General features: G+C 38.1%; 1 protein-coding gene across 1 annotated transcript in view; it reads right to left on the bottom strand.

Moving 5' to 3' along the window:
- The window catches only part of LOC144598366 (ERI1 exoribonuclease 3-like), a 272,324-nt gene that overhangs the window by 223,533 nt on the left and 24,945 nt on the right, over positions 1-23,846 (bottom strand). Inside the window, exons 3-5 of the mRNA XM_078408446.1 lie at positions 18,191-18,307; positions 8,841-8,900; positions 5,047-5,138 (exon numbers count right to left, since the gene is read on the bottom strand). Coding sequence (XP_078264572.1) covers positions 5,047-5,138; positions 8,841-8,900; positions 18,191-18,307 — 269 coding nt within the window. The remainder of the gene's footprint in view (positions 1-5,046; positions 5,139-8,840; positions 8,901-18,190; positions 18,308-23,846) is intronic.

Here is a 23,846-nt window from a genome sequence, read left to right as displayed (position 1 = left end):
GTGTCTGTAAGTGAAACACAAGCCTAATTACATTTTAACCTTAGAGGCTTTCAGCCCATTCTACTCATAACTGAAGACCTGATGTAGCCTAGGGAAATATTAGGAGGGTATTAATTTAGAAATGATTGTCAGTCGACTGATATTCAAAGTTTTTTTTTAAAGAAAAGTAACCAAGAAAGTGAATTACGAGTTTTAGCTGAAGTCTAATCCATGACAGAAAATCGTTGATCCTCATATATTCATCCTCACATGCTTTAGCTCCCTATTGGTTTGAAATTGTCACATGCTGACAGTTCAGTCACCTTCTTGTGACTAAACACAAATGCTCCATCATCATTTCTCTTTCCCCCCTTTCCATTACGCAAGTAATGTCAATTTAGTTTGGGCCACAATTAAGTACTGAATTAAATAGTTTTTCCATCCCATTTCAGTTTCCTTTCAGTACAAATACCACATTATGTTTAAAAGTTTGGTATTATCCGGTATCACGCAAATAAGATATTATTTTAAGAACCATAATCTACAAAGCTTTACCAAACAAATTTGATTTACACTATTGGTGGAGCATTGTTTTGGGGATACCAATATCTACTGAATTAATTTTCACTATTGTCCTTGTGGGATTTGAATTTATATTTATAGATTGTTAATCTAATAATGTAACAAACACATTAGGTAAGTAATCCTATTTGTTGATTTACGATGTGGCATAACTGAACTGAAGCTTACCTGACCTGTCCCATGATCATGACTAAAAAGCAGTACAGATGTGGAGTACTCTGCTGTGATTAACTTATCTCTTGACCCTTTCAAGGCGTCTCCACCATTTACAACTCCAAATCTGGTGTACAATGAAATTCTGGTCACAACACTCGTGAAGCTCGCTCAATCTAGGACCAAGGTAGATACAAAATGATGGAGTAACTCAGCGGGACAGGCAGCATCTCCAGAGAGAAGGAATGGGTGACGTTTCGGGTCGAGACCCTTCTTCAGACCCGAAACGTCAGCCATTCCTTCTCTCCAGAGATGCTGCCTGTCCCGCTGAGTTACTCCAGCATTTTGTGTCTACCTTCGATTTAAACCAGCATCTGCAGTTCTTTTTTACACACTTGTGTGCCTGCGTTGCCCTAGCAGCTGCGGCTTGCCTGCAGTCCGTTTGTCTTTTGTGTTTGTTGTTGTTGTTTTTTGTCTTAATTGTAGTGTTTAGATATGATGTAGTGTTTTTTGTGGTTGTGTATTATGTGGGGGGGGGGGGGGGGGGAACTGTAAAATTGTCTCTTCCGAACGGAGACGCGACCTTTTTTCTGGGTCGTGTCTCCGTTCCCGCTGCGGCCTACCATCGGCCAAACACCTGGAGCTGGCGGCCTCCAGCTGGGACCATCTGGGCTCTGGTTCGCAGAGCCCCCGGACCGGACTCACCATCTGCGGAACTGGCTTCCTTCGGAGGCTGTGGTGGTCTGCGGGAGCGGCTGCGACTCGTCTCCGGAGGCTTCTTTGGCTGTGGGCCGTGTGGACGTCGGAAGCTCGCAGGCCCCTGGGTGGAGGCCGACATTGGGAGCTCCGGCAGCAGCAGCGTCTTCGCCCGCCCCGAATCGCGGGGCTTGGGTCGGCCCACTGCGGACCCTTCACCGTCCGGCGCGGCCTGGAATAGGCCGCGGGATTTTCTCTGCCCGGCGAGGGCTTCAATGTCGGGAGCCACGACCACCCTGACGTGACAAGTTCAACAGCCTGACCGCAGAAGAAGATGGCAGGGGAAGAGAAAAGACATTCTGGCCTTCCATCACAGTGAGGAGGTGATTGGAGGAGACTCACTGTGATGGATGTGTCTTTTTGTTTGGTGTTAGTTTATGATTGTGTGTGTTATTGCATATTTTTATTGCTTATTTTTATTGGTCTTATTGTTGGACTGTGGGTAATCGTTCATTTCACTGCACATTTATGTGTATGTGACAAATAAATTGACTATTGACTATTAACAGTATCACTCTTAAGGCTTGGATAGTGAATGTGGAGAAGATGTTTCCACTAGTGGGAGAGTCTAGGGCCAGAGGTCATAGCCTCAGAATTAAAGGACATTCCTTTAGGGAGGAGGAATTTCTTTAGTCAGAGGGTGGTGAATCTATGGAATGTTTTGCCACAGAAGGCAGAGATAGATAGATTCTTCATTAATATGGGTGTCAGGCGTTATGGGGAGAAGGCAGGAGAACGGGGTTAGGAGGGAGAGATAAATCAGCCACGATTGAATGGCTGGGTAGACTTGATGGGACAAATGGCCTAATTTTGCTCCTATCACTTATGACTCTGCAATCACTATGGCTATTTAATGCACTGCCTATCATATAGAATGCACAATCGTAATTCACAAAATATTTTCTTGTAATGCCTTCTATGCCTCTAACCAATACCTCCAAGAAGACTAGAGCATCAACATCAATTCCAACTTTTCTTTTATGTCACCCAATTCCTATATTGGCAGATAGTTCCATTCTTTCAAATTCAGAGAATTAACTTATTAGAACACCATTACAAGTACTACAGTGGTTTGCAAATAAGGTCAATCAACAACTTCCCACGAACAGTCTTGAAAACATTTTTTAAGAGATCAAAGAGAAAGTAAGAACAAAACTCTTCCAATGGATAAACAGAGTAAAATCACAGACTCCAGCACATATCAAGGAAATGACATTCAAACAACTACTAACATTTAAAAAATCCAAGTTGGCCTTTTCATCCTTTATGCAGACATGATAAAGACCTGATAAAACATTTTTCTATGTTTCTATGATAAAGCTTATGTCACAGGTAAACCGCATAATCTAGTATTAATGCCTCCCCTTACGATGAAAAAATTGCGTTTCATGTGATTGCATTTTCATGCAATGGTAAGACGAGATCTTACCATTGCATGAAAATGCAAATGCATGAAAATGCAATTTTTTCATCGTTGAAGTATGATCCTACCATTCAAGGTCTTATCATTCTCTACCGAGTTTATACTTCAATTAGCTGAATGATTTACCTTTAGAGCCAGTTTGCAATTAGATGTTTTTGATTTCAATGTGATTCATGTTGGCACCAGATAATGCATAGGTACTTAAAATAAAACAAAAAAAGAGAAAAGTGCAAAATGGATATTAAAGCATAAATCTCCTGACATGGCTCTACAAAAAACACATCATTTGATGTGGGTCTGAGTAGAATAGAATCAGGAATTAGATTTATCTTAATCTCTGCTGAAATGATCAGGCTGGGTGCTAAGGCAGGCTATTGCAGTTGGCCTCAATATCCTGGACACGTGTCCTAATGTGTGTGAGCACTGTGGTGGGAGATGCAACATACGGAGGAGACAAAGCATCTCATGTTTATGCATCTCGTCTGTTTATGCTGATTTATTTTAGAAATTGTAACTATTGTCAATATCTTCGAGGCTGAAGAAAATTGCAACTGCAAGATTATACCAAGATAAAGGGGTGGTTAAAAAAGCAAAGGAAAAAAAAATGCAATTCCCAAAATAAATCTCCAACAATTCACTTTCTCAATTTATGAGTCCTCTGTGTAAGAAGTTGATTGATATTTAATAACAATTATGACATGGCTAAAAGGGTACAGTAACCATCATCATCTACAACAGACAGCAAAATAAAGAGTACATATACCGTTAATTAAAGGGCAAATTTATCTGGTCTATGTATTCTATCAGTGATGTAGAATGATGACATTCTCTTTTTATGAAGAACAGTGGAGCAGTGAAAAGCAGCTAGCCATCTGAGAAGAGTTGTAATTCATGGGCTTCTCCTCTTCCCCAACGTTAATGGCCTATCTGAACATTAATATTGGCATATGCAATTCATAAGCTGTCATTATATCAGCAAATTTTGGACTATAATGTAATTCTTGGCTATTTATGTTATTTGAATATCTGACAATAACGGCTTCATTATAAAGCCAGTATGCTGTCCCGAATTTATAACATAAATGCATGTAATTATCTCATTTATTAGTAATCAGGTCCTTTTTATCTAAAAAAAATGTGTGGTTTTGTATGATATGAATCTTCAACCAAGAGTAATGAAACAGTAACTAAATTCAGATTTGCAGAATTTTAAGTCTAGTAATGTCACATACTGTATGGTTAGTCGCATAATTTTGGACATCCACCGAATATTTCACTGGAGAAATTTCTCCAGGCAAGTTTTTTGCCTTTTCAACAATTGCAATCTTTTGAAAAGGCAAAAATTGATTTGATATGTAATACTATTAAGGATTAACAACAGATTACAGCAACTCTAAAGTGCCAAACTACTCCTTCCAAAGAGTAATTAGGGATGGACATTAAATGCTGGCCTTTCCATCCCATAAATTCAAGAAAATATCAGTTATTGTTCAGACTAACATCACCACACCTTCCATTATCCCTTCATAATTATCAACCAATAACAATTGTGGCTAGGAATTAATCAATCTTGAGATAAATAACAACCACATGCCAGAAAAGATAATTATGTGAACCTTCATGTTATGACTAGATTTTTATTAATCATGCACCATTATTTTTTTTTAATGCTTTCTTAATAATGGTTACAGGTTAATTTTAACAAGCGACAAGTAGCTATGTTAAAATCTAGGTCCATTCAAATGTTAAATCCAATGGGAAAGGAAATTGATCCAAGTGTAAAAGTGTTTGTAGTGCAGCAAGAGCTTTTTTTGGGCTTTTAACTCATAGGAAATGCTCAATTTTGATTCTGGGTACAAAATATGATTCTGGGTACAAAATTGCAGTGCTGATACATCTAACCTCTGCAAAGATAGCATTCAACACTTTTATAAATGTGAATAGGTATTTCTGACACCAAATAGAAGTCAAGAAATGTGTCTCACATTATAAAAAGCTACAAAAACTGCATATTTGTATCACAAAACAGGGTTGAGCCCGTTGTTGACTCTTTGACGCTATGTCTAGAGTACCTATTCTGCTAAAGAAGGTAATAAAGAAAGAGATCAATAATCCCCCTTCACAATCCTGTATAATAAATTCAAATTCCTTACATTGTTTTTAAATCCCAATCTCCACACGTTACAAATATGGAATTGACTTTGGGATCCAATAAACCATTTTCTCTCATCCAGTTATCAACCATCTGTTAAAAAACACAAGAAGCAAAACAAATATGAATAGAGAATACAAAACTAAATGTAGTTCCAGGGTATAAAAACAATTGAAGTTTAATCAGTACTTTGAGATAATTATTTAGCTTTCGTTCTATCAAAAACTTGTCCGAATCACATATAAATATAATATTTAAATAACATGAAGTATTTCTGTTCTTCCAACAAAAGCCTAATGAAACGAAGGAAGAGTAAACAGATTATTGTTTGATAGGTAACATCTTGAGTAAAGGAGAAGACAAAGATATGAAGAGGAAATGTTTAATGTAAGTGATTCCAGTCCAAAGAAGAATCTCCATTCGAAACATTGACTGTCCATTTCCCACCACAGATGCTGCTTGACCTGCTGAGTCCTCCAGCAATTATTTTTTTGCACCTGATTCCAACATCTGCAGTCTTTTCCGTCTCCAGTAGTGCCCGACTGAAGTCTGAACCATCAATGACAAAAGAAAGAAAGCAGGGGACAAAAAGATGGAGAAAGACAACATTTTGAAAGACAATAACAGGTTGTAGAAGTTCAAATATACAAAATGCTGTTGGGTAATCAGTGAAAGTAAGCTAGTACAAGAGTGGTTTTGCATTGTACAAGATCCAGAGCTGCAGAGTCTAGATAAGGCCAGCCATGTTAGCTTCAGGACAGTCTGCTCGTGAGGTAACAAAGGAATGGATGAATTTTCAGCATTCGACGGCATTAGTATGCCATGAAAGTAGTAGTGTGTTCAAGAAGAGCATATGGAATCAAAATTTCATCTTGGAATCAAAGAGAAAACCAAAGTTGCAACATGGGCCACTGAACTTAGACACAGGTATAATATATTTTTAATAGAAATCAGAGACCTTTTATCTTCTCAGTAATTAGCCACAAATAGTTGTAGAAACAAGAAATGGTACAGTAGTAAGGCTGGCTGTCAGCTGCTTGAATATTTTTCAGTTTAGTTAATTTATTATGACATAGGAGGCAGCTATTTGGCCCATCGAGTCTACATTCATTTTCAGAGCATTCCCATCACTCTTGTTCCTCCATATTTCCCGGCAACCTATTTTCTCCAGCATGCTCATCAACTCCCCTCCGATTCTCCTGCCTTCCTTCAATAGAAGGGGTAATATTTCCAATAGCTAATTAACCTACCAATAACATCTTTTGGGTGTAGGAGAAAACTGGGGATAGAGAGAGATAATGTAAACTCCACACAGACACCACTCGTCAGGATCAAATCCATGTCACAACAGTTGCATGACATTAGTGAAGCTGTGTGAACGTTATCTTTTTAATTTGCCACATTGGGGCAGCATAGAGTAGCGGGGTCTGTTTTTTTAAAGATTTGTGATCATATTTTTGAAAACAAGTGGTAATGAGTAAATGGAGAAGGACAAACCACGAAGGCGGGCATTTGAATGGTCAATACTTATTTGGGAAAGGAGTCATGGGAGTGCACATTAGGAAAAATAGCATGAAAGTAATGGAAAAATCCAGATTCAGGATGAGGCGGTTGTTGGGTAGCAGCAGCCGAACAGATATGAAAATCCTCATTCTTTATCTATATATATTACCAAAACTCTGTTTGACTGTTTGAGGGATGTTTGACTGTCCGCCAATGCTTGTCATATAACTGTACTTTTGTGCCCCTCACACGATAGTGTGACAATTTTAGGATCACCTTACTCCTTTGTCCTGGGGACCCTTTCACCCAAGTTTCATTCAAATTGGTCATATATTTTTAAAGTTAGAGAGATTTTAAAGTTTTAAAAGTATCTTATAAAACCGGTTGCTTGCGATGTTCAGAGTGGGTCACAATGGGACTCACCCGAGTGATGACCTATGAGGGATGCATAGTTGGGTCCCATTCATCTGATACTTAGGTAAGTTGGCCGCCGGATTCGCGCGTGTGCAGGACCCAACAGGTCCGAACGGGCTGGGATGGGTGAGTGGGGGCGGTGGTGGGGGAGGGAGGGAGGGGGAGAGTGAGGGTGGGGGGGAGGGTGAGGGGGGATAGGGTAGGGGGAGGGGAAGGGGTGGGGGGGAGGGGCAGGGGAGTGGTGGAGGGGAGGGTGCTAGACCAATGCAGGAGAGGCTTTGGGTCCACGGCTCGCTCTGGCTGCAGCGCTGGCGGCACAGGGCTGAAGTGAGTGGCACCCTCTCCCCTTCCCTGTCCCCCCTCGCCCGCCCACGACCCCAGGGGACACTCCCCACCCGGCAACAGGCTTCTTCAATTGGAGAGGGTTGCCGCAGGATCGTCAGTTGGGGGAGGGTTGCCCCAGGAGAGGCCCACAGGAGAGATTTGGACCCAAAGGGTCCACCACACTCTATTGGTATTAAAGGAAGAGGGTGCAAGGGAGAAAGAGAGCAAAGAAAATGATTGGTAATGGGAAAAACCCCCAAGAAATTACTGTCACCTTCCAGAGTATTGATACTTAAGAACAGTCCCATCTATGATATAAGAGAGTCTAAACTTCCTGTAAAGATAGACCATTTAAAATTTGCATAAAATAATATTGTAAATTATAAATTATTTTTTAAAAATGCTTAATTTTGTGGTACAATTTTGCACATGGCATATATCGTAAAAGGTATAAGTTTGCCTGTTCCATGACTTACAAATCTTCGATAGATTTATGATCATAAATTTATGATTTATGGATTTAGGATGTTGTGCAGCACCCTATTGGATTATAGGAGTTTACAACGTGGCTTTCCATTAGTTTATTTATCCTATAGTTTTACAAAGAGATGATTGAATATGGACAAAGTGAAATCTGTGGCACAGATTTGTTATAATTGTGAAACTCTCAGTATTTGCTTCCATTCCACTCTGAACCGAACACGGGTTTCTGGAGAATACACCGCTGGTCAAGCACAACTTGTTGACAGGTTATACTGAACTGCAGCCTTCTCCAGCTTAATCTTTAGAAATCAATTAAATGACAAAATAACTTCAGATATTTATAAATTATTCCTGCTGTAAAATAAAATGCTTGAAAATGGTATGCCTTGTTCCATAAATTCATAATTAGCACGAAACAACCTACCTGCAGGTAACAAAACACACTTGACTTGTGCAGATTATTTCCACCCCGGATAATTTGAAATTATTTAAATCTTTGTGATAGGTCAGCTGCTATTGTCTACTTTTGCAAACAATCCAGTCTGTAATATGCTTGCAAAAATTCTTCCTTTTTACTTTCTGATTCTTCGTTATGACTGGCTCAGGTTAATGACATCATTGTTGCTGGATGCCATAGATCTTCTGGAATTGGCAGCTGACAGCAATTGACTTCAGGAAAGGGGAAGCTCATGCCAGAGATCAGCAGATCTTTATGGGCAGCTTTCATTGAGGTCAGTAGCAAATGTTGTTACTTGGCCATTGAGTGCAAAATTCAGGCCAAAAAAAAAAATCGATACTTGACATGATTTACAATTTTACCAAGACACAAGGGCTAGTCTGCATATTCTAATCTACATTAATATCAGTGAAATACTGAACCTTGTCTTTTCTAATGAGGATGCCAAATCAATTGGTAACCATATGGAAATGAACAAGGTCTCCTGAAAAGGCAGGTAGTTCAATAGTGTCCAACACATTAATATTGTTAAGAAACTTACCCTGATAAACCAAAATTATAGTTAAATTATTCATGTCACAACAAGGTCTGATGCTACATGTAATTTTATTCACCTGAAGGACTTCTGGCAATGCCGGTTTCCCATCTACCTTGGACTGCTCAATGCCTGTGAGCTATTGATAAAAATAAGAAAACCAATTACAAACTGGTAAAGTTACAATTTTATAGCATTAGATGAACATTATTAATGTTATTACAAAGGTGACAGTTTTGACAAAATACAATGCAAAAACTTGATTAATAAATCTCTTTCCTGAAACATCAAAGTACACTTTAATCAAAATTTATCTTCTATGTAGCTGATCCCTCAGGACTGAAGAGAATTGAGTTGAAGCAAATGATCAAAGTTCTGAGGTGACTGATGAGACCAATACGGGAACCACTGATTTTGCCATAGGATGGGAGAGGATGGGAGAGGAGGTGCTTGGTCAATTAACCTACAAATCTGCATATCTTTGAAATATGGGAGGAAACCCACGTGGTCATAGGGAGAACGTACAAACTTCGTACAAACAGCACTCGTAGTCAGGATTGAACATGGGTCTCTGGCGTTGTAAGGCAGCACCTCTACTGCTGTGCCGCCCCTAATCACTTGTCGTGACACGGCTTGGAATAACATGCCTTTTTCAGAATCAAACGTACTGTAAATTCCATTAAGGAATCAGACTACTGAACAGTAAGCTCATGATATTCCCAAACCTATTTTTTTTAAACTTGTGGATTGAGAATAGTACCATCTATGGATTGAGGAAATAAAGTCTGGTTTATTGCCAAATGATGTGAAATGACCAATCAAGCAATTTCCAAGGCAATATTTCTTGCTGGCTCTCTACTTCACAAATTAGAGCTAAATGTTATTGCTTCATTCAGTTCATTCCTCCTTTCAGTTGTAGAAGTGATATCAATTACCCTGGAAATATTAAACCTAAACATTTTAGTAACAGATTTTGGTTGGGGGGTGGGGGGAGGAATACATGGGGGTTAGTTTGCAATGGACGGAGATGGGGTAGGAAAAAATATTATTTGATAAATAACATCTCTATAAATTGTACTAGTTGTCCATGTGGTTTTAATTAGTTGGCAGTCATTTAGTTAACTAAATTAAAAAAATAAGTTCCCCTTTGCCATGTCAGCTCGTCTGGGCAAAAATGTGCACAGATCTAGAATTTAACATGCCATAAAAGAGAGATCTGTGACAGTTATGTGGTGAATCAATGACCTCTTCAAAATAATGTTTACTCGTATTCATTCATGAGTTTTTGAACCAATGCTTGGCTGTCTGAGACACCATTGGGTACGGAGAGGTTTGTGTATGTGTAGGGTCCAGTTAGGTCTGAGGAGGGATGTCATTTAGTTGGTTTAAGATTGTTGCCTTGTGATGAGAGGAGATTGGAGGGTGTGAGGAAAGTGATTAGGCCGTTAAACAGAGAGCCTTTCACAGTGTTAGTGCAATTGGTGGGGCCTTGGAGTTTCAACTGTGTGTGTTTTATTAAAATGTTGCCATCCTGGGAGTGCCCAATAATGCAGAAATAGTCTCAAATACAGTTGAAACTTAGCAATCTTTGGAATGGCCAACAACTGGCAGTCTCCAAACATTGATTTAGCAAAAAGGGCAGTTCAAGCTGGGAAGCACCCAGTGAAATTAGTGCACCAACATGAAATGACACTTTTCACTCTGGAAAAAGTAGCACTGCAATAAACAGGGCTAAGCACTTGAATTTCCAGGCAATTAGAAGTAATATTATCTGACACCCATAGATTAAATTATAAGCATGTTCTCCATACCATTTACTTTAATTCATGTTGATATTTTGAATTATATTGTTAAATCCTTGAGTGAATTTGAATAGAATCCTTCCTACATTTGGGTGATTCCAGGCAAAATATTTAAGATCCCAATTTTTTTATCGAGATTCGTTAACATTAAATTTACTTTGTGAATTATTAATCTACCAGGTAGTGTCCATGAAAATAATCTCTATGTTTGATCACTAATTGGTAAAAAAGAAATCACCCTAACCACCTACAATTACAGATGTTCCTTCAATTTAAAGTTTGCCATAAAAGGAATGCTTTCAATTTTAAGACATGAATTTATTCCTTTCTCAATGAAAAATAGCAAAAAATAAAGACACGTAAACAGGTTAGTCATTTCATTTGTTCTGTATGTCATCTTGCTGTTTGTAACTATTCACCACATTGCCAAAGTGACAACAACTCTTCAAAAATAGTAATTTGTGAAGTTTCTTTGACACTTCCCTGAGATAATAAGGTGAAATATTAATTCAAGACTTTTGTTTCTTGCTTGATGTAATTGAATTCAGCAGTAAAGATAAACCATTTTCAATTAAAGAAATAAACTTGTTAATCATAAAATGAACAAAACTTGCCAAGTGGATAATGGTTCTCAAGTTTGTCCTTTACAATCTTTGTTTATTTAATACTGTTGTGAGCAGGTTCAGTTTCCCCAGGCAATAATTGGTTCGCAGAGTGCCTAGATGCTACCAACTGACTTTATTTTTCAATGCTTAGGAAGTAGGGATTGAAAGATTATGACATTGCAATAGTTTTTGGTCGAGTTCTAAAATAAGATTACTCACAAACAAGATATTCTCGATAAGCACAGGGAGAGATTACTTTTTCACCCAGAAACATTTCCACATTATCTTTAATTTGTTGGGAAAAAATACGTTTATCTTTGGGAATAAGAATTAAAACACAATGTTGAAATTATAGAAATGCTTAATATCATAATGGCACATTTGGTCATGTTTTGGGTGGATCTTTAAAAAAAAATGTATATATAGAAGAAATACAAGATATTTAAGGTATTAGACGAGGCGTTATAATTGAAAAGGAGAATAAAACTAGAAAAATGAGACTGAGACTACCTTGTCTCAACCTATGAGCTTAACAATGATATTGTGATTTGATTGATGGGTGCTGAGATACATTCAGTGTTGTGAACGATCTGAATGGGGTGGAAGGTCAGTCAGGCAGTAAAGTGGACTTCTATCAAAGCGTGGAGGTTCCTCAATGTGAAGTGTAAATGCTGTTAAATTCTGCCAGATTTTCCTCCCCCCAGAACAGTGCAGAAATTCATCACTTTGAAGCCAATTAGAAATGTTGTGACAAGATTTTGTGATGGTCTGATAACCTTAGAATAAAAAAAAGTGATAGAATTTATTGGGAATTATAATTTTGCAGAATGCAATCAATTCTACCTTTTTTTATATACATGTAATCTCTTTCTTAATAAAGATTTAGTCGTACTATTATTTAGCAGTCCAAGAATTCATGGTTATCAGATTAGTGAAAATATATTTACATATCAGGTCTGATTCCTGCATCATGTGTTAAGATATTTTATATTAAGTAACTCATCCACAAAACTATTATCTAGTTGTCAATCTCAAAACAAATTTTCCAATTGCCAACACGACAATCTTGCCACAAACAGACATGCTTAATAGGTAGAACCCTAGAGAGGCCTGCAGCAAAGGCTGAAGTGTTCACTACTGGACTTGCAATATCTTCTTATGTGATCATAACAGCTTATCTTTAATAGCAATTTTAGTGTAGAAAAGCATCCCATGGAACTTCATTGAAGTGCAGTTGTACAAAAGGGACTTTAATGGTACGTATGAGGCTTGTAAAAAGGAAAAGATTAAAGTGGAGAAGTTTTGAGTCAGAATTCTAAAGCACAGTGTATAATGGTTCAGATGGTTTATAAATGGGACTATGTGAGGAACATTGAGGGGTGTGGAAGGAACCATAACAGCACAGTTTGTTAGGGATTTATTCAATTGGAGAGATTAGAGTGCCTGAGTATGGCATACTCAGAAAGTAAATTAAAAACAAAGATGAGAAGTATCGATCAAGAATAAGATTAATGGTATACTAAGTTACAGCAGGTAAATGAGACCACAAAGTTGAGGTGATAATCAGATCAACCTTGAGCTGAATAAAAATGCATTCTTTTGAGGGCCAAATGGCTCACTTCTGCTGCTCAATCATGTGATCATATATTTGATTTATACTTTAATAAAATATTGTTAGCCTTACCTTTATTTCTATATTAGAAATTACCTCATTGCAAATAGTTATGCAAGAGAGAAAGTCATCGGCATAGAAGTTTATAAAATAGATGAAAGGCATTGAAAGACAAGTTCCATTTCTATTACTACATAGAAATGAAAGGTATACCTGCTTCTTGTAATGTGCCATACATCAATAAGTTTCCCACTGGAGTGGAGCTAATCTTCAGGACAAATGGGAAGCTGTTTAACCTATGTCTCCTCTACTCCAGAAGCAAGGACGGCCCAACTTCTATCATTAAACTTGCAGAGAGCAGATGACACATGGGAATCCACTGATTTCAAAGGCGGAGCTCCATGACATCATGTGTTTACTGAAGCACATGATAGATTGGACTTTCTATTTAACAATAAAACAAAGATCCTCAACCGAAGACAGGCACAAAATGCTGGAGTAACTCAGCAGCATCTCTGGAGAAAAGGAATAGGTGATGTTGCGGATCGAGACGTTTCTTTAGACTGAGTCGGGGGAAAACGGAATGAGAGATATAGACGGTACTTTGGACAAATTAATGGAAGATATGCAGGAAGTAATGATAATCGAGGGAATGTGGAGCCCACAATGGTCCATTGTTGGCTGTGGGATAAGTGATAATGAGTTAATACAGACAGTGAAACTCAACGGGACAACAGTAAAACTAGCATGACGACTAGGGTGGCAGAGGGACGGAGAGAGAGGGGATGCAAGGGTTATTTGAAGTTAGAGAAATCAATATTCATATAACTACCAATCCACTCCCACTGTCCAACTCCAGCCTCTGAAAATTAAAACCCATAATGTGCCCCTGGAAAAATTGGATAGCTTCCTATATCTCAGGAGCCATTTCTCAGAAAGAGGCAGCTTAAGAAGTTGTTACCGGAATATCAAAATAAATATATTACAAAATATAATTGCCTTATCCGATTAAAAATGTAATTGACAATTATTTTGTCATTCCATTTTTCTGAAGTGTAATCGTCTTTACAAAGATAATGGGTCCCATCATCAAAGGAGTAACGCATAGAAAAAGAATGCAATACACTCCATGGAAGTTTTTGTTATGCTATTTTTCGCACTCACATTTTAGCACAATATCTGAACCAGTATAAAGTATCAATTAATTTAAAACAAGGTGAATTATCTAAATCCCACTTATGCTTGTATGCATAATAAAAATAATTCAAATTTCAAATGAAGTAGCATCCATAGGTAATTTTCCTGACCTAAATTCACAAGAATGCAACAAAAGACATTTGGACGTACATGGATAGGAAATGTTTAAAAGGATATGGACCAAACGTGGGCAGGAGAGGGCGGGGGGGTGGGGGAGGAGGAGGAGTCAGGTCTCAGTCTACCCCACGACAGAAGGGGGAGGAGTTTTACAGTTTGATAGCCACAAGGATCTCCCGTGGCGTCTGTCCTGCATCTTGGTGAACCAGTCTGTTGCTGAAGGTACTCCTCAGGTTGACCAGTGTGTCATGGAGGGGGTGAGCTGTATTGTCCAGGATGCTCTGCAGTTTGAGGAGCATCCTCCCCTCCAAAACCACCTCTCATGAATCCAACTCCACCCCCAGGACAGAGCCAGCCTTCCTGATGAGTTTGTTAATTCTATTGGTGTCTGCAGACTTCCCCCAATCTTTGCACATCCCCAATCATTTCCACTCGTCACTTTAATTTCATGTTTCATGTATTTTCTGTTTTTGTGTTTTTATGACTGTTGGCAGATCAATTTCCCTCCTGGGATAAATATTCTATCGTATCACAGGAACATAGAAAATCGGTGCAGGAGTAGGCCATTCGGCCCTTTGAGCCAGCACCGCCATTCAATATGATCATGGCTGATCATCCAAAACAAGAACCCCGTTCCTGCTTTTTCCCCATATCCCTTGATTCCATTAGCCCTAAGAGCTAAATCTAACTCTTTCTTGAAAACATTCAGTGAATTGGCTTCCACTGCTTTCTGTGGTAGAGAATTCCACAGATTCACAACTCTCTGGGTGAAAACGTTGTTCCTCATCTCAGTTCTAAATGGTCGACTCCTTATTCTTAAGCTATGACCCCTGGCTCTGGACTCCCCCCAACAAGGGGGACATTTTTCCTGCATCCACCCTGTCCAATCCCTTAAGAATTTTATATGTTTCTAGAAGATCCCCTCTCATCCTTCTAAATTCCAGTGAAAACAAGCCCAGTCGACCCGCCAGTTCCGCCATCCTGGGAATTAACCTGGTGAACCAACGCCGCACTCCCTCAATAGCAAGAATGTCCTTCCTCAAATTAGGAGACCAAAACTGCACACAATACTCCAGGTGTGGTCTCACCAGGGCCCTGTACAACTGTCGTAGGACCGCCTTGCTCCTAAACTCAAATCCTCTCGCAATGAAGGCCAACATGCCATTAGCTTTCTTCACTGCCTTCTGTACCTCCATGCTTACCATCAAGTGACTGATGTACAAGAACATCCAGGTCTCGTTGCACCTCCCCTTTTCCTAATCTGACACCATTCAGATAATAATCTACCTTCCTGATCTTGCACCAAAGAGGAAATCTCAATATACTGCATCTGCAATGCATCTGCCCACTCACCCAACCTATCCAATTCACTTTGCAGCCTCATCGCATCCTCCTCACAGCTCACTCTGCCCCCAGCCTTGTGTCATCTGCAAACTTGGAGAACTTGTATCGTATCGTAGCAATAATAGCACATCTTGGTGGCTTGGGCAAGTTGGGTTTCTTTGCTGTATGACTAACATTTTTGGTGTACAAAGGCTTGTTCAAAATCTTCTTCACATCCAAAAATATGTTGAATGATTAAAAACTACACTGAACCATTTCATAAAATACTTTTTAGCGGTTTTGTCTGTTAATCAATGGTAAAGGAATTCCTAATTTACTTTAATCTCTAATGAAATTGAACCAGAAGACCACACCAATGTACATCAAAAAATGTAATAAAGCCACATTCTTTATGGCTGCCGAATTGTTGCTGTTATGTGAGTAAATTTAGGCAGAAATTAAATGAAACCTAGCTGTATGTAATTTCAAGTATATATAGGCACAAATTTCACTGCTATTGCCCAAAATAGAAAATCAAACTTGCAAAATTTATTGTATTCTTTAAAACTTAACTACCAAACAGTCAAATTTTGTAAAAAAGTTTAAAATTCCAATGAATGCTGGACACAGCAATTAATGTATATCCAGTAAACTCCTTGAGAGGGTGTTGCATCAATTCTCAGACTAACCTAACTAATTATTTATCTACTTAACAAGTCTCCAGAGGGCCAAAGTTCCATTGATTCACACATATCATCTGATCAAACAGCCAATCTAAAAGTCCTGGAAGGTGAATCAAACATTTTATTCCAAAGCAATTAACACATTGTGACCAGAGATCACTAAACCATCATATAAGATCATTTAGATTATCTCAGCAAACACCCCAACATACAGTGCATTCAGAAAGTATTCAGACCCTTTCACTTTTCCCACATTTTGTTACGTTACAGCATTATTTTAAAATGGATTAAATTATTTTTTTATCATCAATCTACACACAATACCCCAGAATGAAAAAGCGAAAACAGGTGTTTAGAAATGTTTGCAAAGTAATTAAAAAGAAATAACTAAAATATCATATTTACATAAGTATTCAGACCCTTTGCTATGACACTCAAAATTGAGCTTAGGTTCACCCTGTTTCCATTGATTATCCTTGAGATGTTTCTACAACTTGATTGGAGTCCATCAATGGTAAATTAAATTGATTGGACATGATTTGGAAAGGCACACACCTGTCCATATAAGGTCCCACGGTTGCCAGTACATGGCAGAGCAAAAACCAAGCCATAAAGACGAAGGAATTGTCTGTGGACCTCCGAGATAGGATTGTGTTGAGACACAGATCTGGGGAAGGATATAAAACAATTTCTGCAGCATTGCAGGTCCCCGAGACCACAGTGGCCTCCGTCATTCTTAAATGGAAGTTTGGAACCACCAGGACTCTTCATAGAGCTGGCCGCCCTGCCAAACTGAGCAATCGGTGGAGAAGGGCCTTGGTCAGGGAGGTGAGCAAGAACCCGATGGCCACTCTGACAGAGCTCCAGAGTTCCTCTGTGAAGATGGGAGAACCTTCCAGAAGGGCAACTATATCTGCAACACTCCACCAATCAGGCCTTTATGGTAGAGTGGCCAGACGGAAGCCACTCCTCAGTAAAAGGCATATGACAGCCTGCTTGGAGTTTGCCAAAGGGCATGAGAAACAAGATTCTCTGGTCTGATGAAACAGATTGAATTCTTTGGCCTGAATGCTAAGCGTCACGTCTGGAGGAAACCAGGCACTGCTCATCACCTGGCCAATACCATACCTACAGTGAAGCATGGTGGTGGCAGCATCATGCTGTGGGAATGTTTTTCAGCGGCAGGAACTGGGAGACTAGTCAGGATTGTGGGAAAGATGAACGAGCAAAGTACAGAGAGATCCTTGATGAAAACCTGTTCCAGAGCATTCAAAACCTCAGACTGGGGCGGAGTTCACCTTCCAACAGGACAACGACCCTAAGCACACAGCCAAGACAACACAGGAGTGGCTTCGTGACAAGTCTGTGAATGTCCTTGAGTGGCCCAGCCGGAGCCCGGACTTGAACCCGATCGAACTTCTCTGGAGGGACCTGAATATAGCTATGCATCAATGCTCCCCATCCAACCTGACAGAGCCTGAGAGGATCTGCAGAGAAGAATGGGAGAAATTACCCCAATACAGGTGTGCCAAGCTTGTAGCATCATACCCAAGAAGATGAGGCTGTAATCCCTGCCAAAGGTGCCTCAACAAAGTAGTGAGTAAAGGGTCTGAATACTTATGTAAATATGATATATCAGTTATTTCTTTTTAATTACTTTGCAAAAAATTCTAAACACCTGTTTTAGCTTTTTTATTATGGGATATTGTGTGTAGATTGATGATAAGCAAAATGAATTTAATCCATTTTAAAATAAGGCTGTAATATAACAAATTGTGGAAAAAGTGAAGGGGTCTGAATACTTTCTGAATGCACTATATGTGGTGCTCACATGCTGTTTCTCACTATTCAACTTTCATTTGGAATATTTCATATAAATGTGAAATATGATTGACCTCAATCCCAAATTAAATTAGAAAAAAATCAACATCTATTAATCAACTGAATGTTAGCCACAAAATTCAATATTTGACAATGTTAGGCTAAATGTATAAGAACATTAAGCTTTAGAATATCTTCGAAATATATTTTATACTAATTTAGATAAAATTCATACATGGTAAAAAAATACCTGGTCATTTTATCCATACCTCTGTACAAAATGGTGTCAGCATTGGATGCACAACTGGTTGAATATACGTATGAAAAATAGATTCAATCTCCATGGTCCTGCCATGTAACTTTAGGATTGGGAATTCAATAATTTCCTGGAGTAGAAGAGAAAAGAAATGATAAACCATCAGATAAATTTCTTTGATCACAGACGATCTTATAAAGACTGAGATATTTATTAGATTCATGTATTTAGATCTTGGCTAAAAAGATAATTATGATTATTAGTATGAAATCATATTTAGTTTCTCTACATTCTTTAGAATATCTGAGAAGTACTCATTTAATGTAAGGCTGTGGACTTGCTGGGAGTTCAGCAGTGCACAGAAATGTAAATATATTCAAGAGTTGGAAACTAAAGGATCTTATACACGATTAAAAAGGGAATATAGGCAATAACGGAACATAAGATAGACAAATCTCATGGACCTGTTGGTTTGCATCTAGGATAGAAAATATATGGGTGAGGAAACTGATGGTGCATCAATCATAACTTCCCAAAACACGGTTGATTCTAGAATTGTGCTTTAGGGAGAGATAGGGGAAATCAGGAAACCACAGATATGAGTTGAGCATTAGTTATGTGGGTGGTAATAATATATTATCAGAGAAAGAGCAAACACTTGAACAAATATCATTTGATTAAAGTGAATCAATATGATTTTGTGAAGGCTGTGTTATGTTTGATTAATCTCACCCTTTTTTGTGGAGATAACTAATACACTGCATTAGCGGGCACATATAGATGTTGACATCTCAAAATGCATTTGATAATGTTTCACATAAAAAGCAATTAGCAAATATGAAAAGCTATGTTTTGGAGGTTGCCAAATGAGAGATTAGACACAGAAAACAATTGTTAATCTACTGGGTGCTGAAAACACTCCCCAAGACAGAATTGGTGATCTAAACGTTTGATTTTCTTGGGCTCAGCAGACAACTGCAGGGGAGAAAATAGTGACTGGGGAAGGCTTGGATGCAAGAATTGAAAGTGTGGGGCAGCAGTTGTGGTTAGGTGAGGGAAAAAAGTGCAACAATCTGAAAGATCAAATGAAGGGAAAGTGAAAATGGTTGTCAGTGCCCTTTAATATCTTCAAAGAATATTCATGTCTTTTCTTTCTGCCTTTCCTTTCATATGGGAGCCAATCATTTATTTGCTGAAGGATGCAGGGCAGTGGATGTAGTTAAAGATTGTATCTACGTGGCATCTGATGGCCCCTGGGCTTCCAGTCAAACTCTTCTCAGCTCCTTCACAATATTGTTTCCTTGCACTTCTCATTCCAATGGTGGATCTTCTGTCAATTTACTTATTTTTCCTCATTCCACACACATTTTCTGCCATGATTTGTGCAGTTTTTTCCATTTGCCTTTTAATTAATCCATGATGTAAAATAGTGTTGTACATTGTTTTTTCCCCCAATTGGAATGAAGGGAACAAAAAATTGATCTAAAGGTGCAATTTTTGATCTTTGCAAATGAGACTTAATAAAATTATATGTGGTTTATGCTGAAAGTCATGAACTGTACATGAATAAGGTGCTCTCCCACATCCCTGAGACTGTTTTCATATGTTAAAATACACAAAGGTAATTTGTATTAATAACTGCCATGATGCAAAGCATCTCCAAAAATGAAGGCATCTGTGAACAGCTACCTGCAGCTCATAGACCCTGTCAAGAGTCGGGGGCCTCTTCTAGGTAACCCATGCTGTCATGGCAAGATCTCTTTATAAGCAATGACCCACCTCCTATGGATAAACATGTAGAAGGTATGTCTGGATGTCACAGCTGAAACTAAGGTCTTTTTTATATACATTGTGAATTTAAATTGTTGGATGGTACTTATAAATGGAACGATGTTTACAGAGGTCAATTATAATGGACCATAGAAAACCAATTGAACGTCTAGCCTTTGTGGTCTCTGTGACTTAGTTTTGTCCTGGCATACACATATGAGCCAACCGAAAATGCCTCCGACTACTTCCTATCTTTGTCCCGCCCCTTCCCCTGACATCAGTCTGAAGAAGGGTCTCGACCAGAAATGTCACCCATTCCTTCTCTCCCGAGATGCTGCCTGACCCGCTGAGTTACTCCAGCATTTTGTGTCTACCTTCGATTTAAACCAGCATATGCAGTTTTTTTCCTACTCGGGAAAGCTCAACTAGTCTGACCTTCATATTCCATGGGTCGACAGCAAAATATATTCCAACCAATGAACAAATATGCAATTGACAAATTGTGGTGAATAGGAAATAACAGCAGAACCAACAATATTCAAGCTATCTGAAAATTGTTAATTACAAGGATATACACAAAAAAAGAAAGGAGCATGAGAATAGATACAAAGTGCTGGAGCAACTCAGCGGGTCAGGCAGCATCTCTGGAGAAAAGGAATAGGTGATGTTTCAGGTAGGAACCCTTCTGATAATTCATCACAAGGAACATGAGAAGTCTAGTCTGAGCAAATTGACATGAAATTAATTAAAAACTAAGTTTAATATGATTCATGGAATGTTATTCATTTCCCTAAAACAGTCACCACCAGGAGGCTTTCATCCCAACTCATTGCTGAGATGTACAATTACTGAGCAAATACAGATTAGTTTGTTACCCGAGAACAATGGTCAGAAATACAGTATTAATACACAGGCTATATCTGCAAAGTAAATACATTGGTTTAATTAAGAGAATGTAGTTGACTTTCAGTGATCTAAGTTTTGAAAAGATTAAAATACTGAAAGCAAGATGGACAATTATTACTTCATAAAATAACACATTTCAATGTTCTCATACTGTGGTGTTGTCATTTCATATTTAACAAAAAACCTGTCATCTACTTGCACTACAGATTATACAATTCACCATGCTGACCAAAATACCCCATCTGAACTAGATCCATTTGCTCACATTTTGCCTATATCCATCTAAAGAGAGTCATAGAAAAAGCATGGAAACAGGCCCTTTGGCCCAAATTGCCCACATTGGCCAATATGTCCCAGTTACAGTAGTCCCACCTGCCTGCCTTCTGCAGATATCCCTCTAAATCTTTCCTGTATCCTGTCCAGGTACATTTTAAATAATGTTATTGTACTGCCTCAAATTCCTTCCTCGGGCCATATACCGACCACCCTCCTTAGGTTCCAATTAAATCTTTCCCCTCTCACCTTAAAAAAGGCAGTTAGAACTTTTCAAACAGAGAAAAATAAAAAATGAAAGTTCATTAAAATAAACAAAAATGTGGAATTTGCCTTTTCCTTTGAGTTAGCTGCCCATTCAACTCACTATTTAGGAGACATAGGAGACTGCAGAAGGTTAAACCTGGAGCAAAAAATAAACTGCTGGAAGAGCCAGTGGGTTGAGCAGTATTTGTGAAATGTTTTGAGTCGAGACTTTTAGGATGTATTGTGTATCAGCTGGTTCAATCAGACTTAAAGCTGAGAGCCAAATGTGAAGAGTGAATGAATCCTCTATTTAGGAAACCAAAGCTCTACTACTGGGCACAGTGGGCAGTCCAGCAACAAAGCAGTTAAATGTAACAACATGAGACTTTTGGCAAATGTCAGATACTCGTGCTCATCCATACAAGTACAGATACCCAAGAGCTGTCAGCTAGCAGCTCCTTTCAGAGCCACCAGTTAGAATGATTTGGTCTAACATACTGTGAATTACTTTAAGCCCGGATGAGTAATTTGTGGCTCTTCAGCTAATCACAGAACCTCAATGGAACACCACTAACGTATATTTCTTGAACAATGATTTAAGCAATTTACAACTTGCCATTTCACATTTTGTTGTATACATTTCTTACAGAATTCAGGGCATTTCACTGGCGAAGGTATGCTTGGGGAGAGAATGGGGTGGAGGTGGTTTACAGATATAAAGCAGTATCTTGTGATTTAATGTGTGGGACATGTTTGATGGATCAGTTGGTCTTTGCTGACAATTGGTTTAAAATATTTAGGAAACTGATTTGGAACTCGATATAATATTGATTGAGTAATCTCTTTACCATGGAAAAAGCTAGATTGTTTTAATTTTGAATGAAAGGGTACACAAATTCTGATCAGATGGTTTAGTTGGGATGGACAATAACTGTTTGCTTTGGCAGTGACAGAAAATCACAAAAAATAAATAGAAATCATGAACCATATCTAATAATTAAGTTATTAATTTGTGAAAATAATAAATGTCTGAAGTTTATAATTTTTGTGGATTTGTTGTGTAGATTTTTATCTTCTACTTGCTTGTCTGGATTAATTGCATTGTAATTCAAGGCTGATGAGCCTACTCACAAACCTAAGGAAAAATAAAGTGTCTTGAAAAGCTCTCAAGACATGATCTGGCAGAGATTTTAAATACAGTATAATAGTTATTACCACCTAAACTTTAAAGTAAAATCTTTTCTAGGAAGTGGTACTTCTCAACATCTTCTGGTAACAAATTGATGGACAAATAAAATGGTGTACAGGAACTTGTCTTTAAATATATACACTTCGGTTTTTGATTTACACTATAGGCTTCTCTAAATAATTTATGGCATGATAAATTTATTGCACAGTGGGTGCTAACTGCAAATAAGAATTGCCAAATAATTAGATTTTAGTGCAATGCTTATAAATTATCCACTGATTTGTCCAGACTTGTTTGTCAGCTCTGTTGTGCTTTAGGTCATCTTTGACATTTTGGTGTTTGTGTTTTAAATGCTGATTTACACTTTGACAACCGAGTCTTGATGCCTGGTGTCCAGGCCGTGATGTCTAACGGGATTCAAGACAATTAGAAGTGAAATCCACAACTTAGAAATAATGTTTATTCAGTTCTTTTTAAGATTTCAGTTAAGAGAATATGGAATTAATTCTCCATCTTTTCAAAATAGCTGGAGGATTAAATTTATTGGACATTTTGCGATATACAATGTAATTCATGAATAACACGTATGGTAGAACATTTGTATGCCATAAGAGTTACTTTTATCATTTTTAATTTAATTCTGAAAATAATCATAATCACAAAAATTGGGTCAGAAAAGTAGATATTCAGTCAGTGTGTTTGCCTGTCTAAAAACTCAGCTTATGGCTGAATTCCAAATTTGCTTTGAAGATCATTTTAATTCTACATCTAATAAATAATAATAATTATTAGAAATTATTTGTGATTATTGTAGCTTTCCCCCTCATCCGTTAATGAAATATAATATATCTCATTTTTTAATATTTCAGTCAAATTCCTTTAGAAATATTGAACAAATAGGAACTGATTGTTTAAATACCTTGTGCAGAAAAAACCCTGATCGATTCATCTCATGGACAGGATTTGAAAAGATTTTGGAACCAACATTGACTTTTAACTATTACTAGCTCAATCCATTTATGCACCAATATGAATATATTGCTGTAATAGTATTGAGTAAACTATTTCCAGAAAAATCAGTAGCTTTAAAAAATAACCAAACAATTAAGATTCACTCTCTAGGGCACACTTGATGAAAAACATCATTACAAGATGCCAACACCTGTGGAATTTTACCCCTGAAACCTTGTCTTTGTGGGAGAAAATCTTCATGTGTTCAGTGATATGAAGCTGTCCAAATAGGGTTGGACTCCAAATTTGAGAAAGGATATTCTTGCTATTGAGG

The sequence above is a fragment of the Rhinoraja longicauda genome, chromosome 11 (assembly GCF_053455715.1).
Source record: "Rhinoraja longicauda isolate Sanriku21f chromosome 11, sRhiLon1.1, whole genome shotgun sequence".
Lineage (NCBI taxonomy): Eukaryota > Metazoa > Chordata > Chondrichthyes > Rajiformes > Arhynchobatidae > Rhinoraja > Rhinoraja longicauda.
The sequence above is the reverse complement of the archived record's forward strand: the minus strand, read 5'-3'. Positions and strand labels throughout refer to the sequence as shown.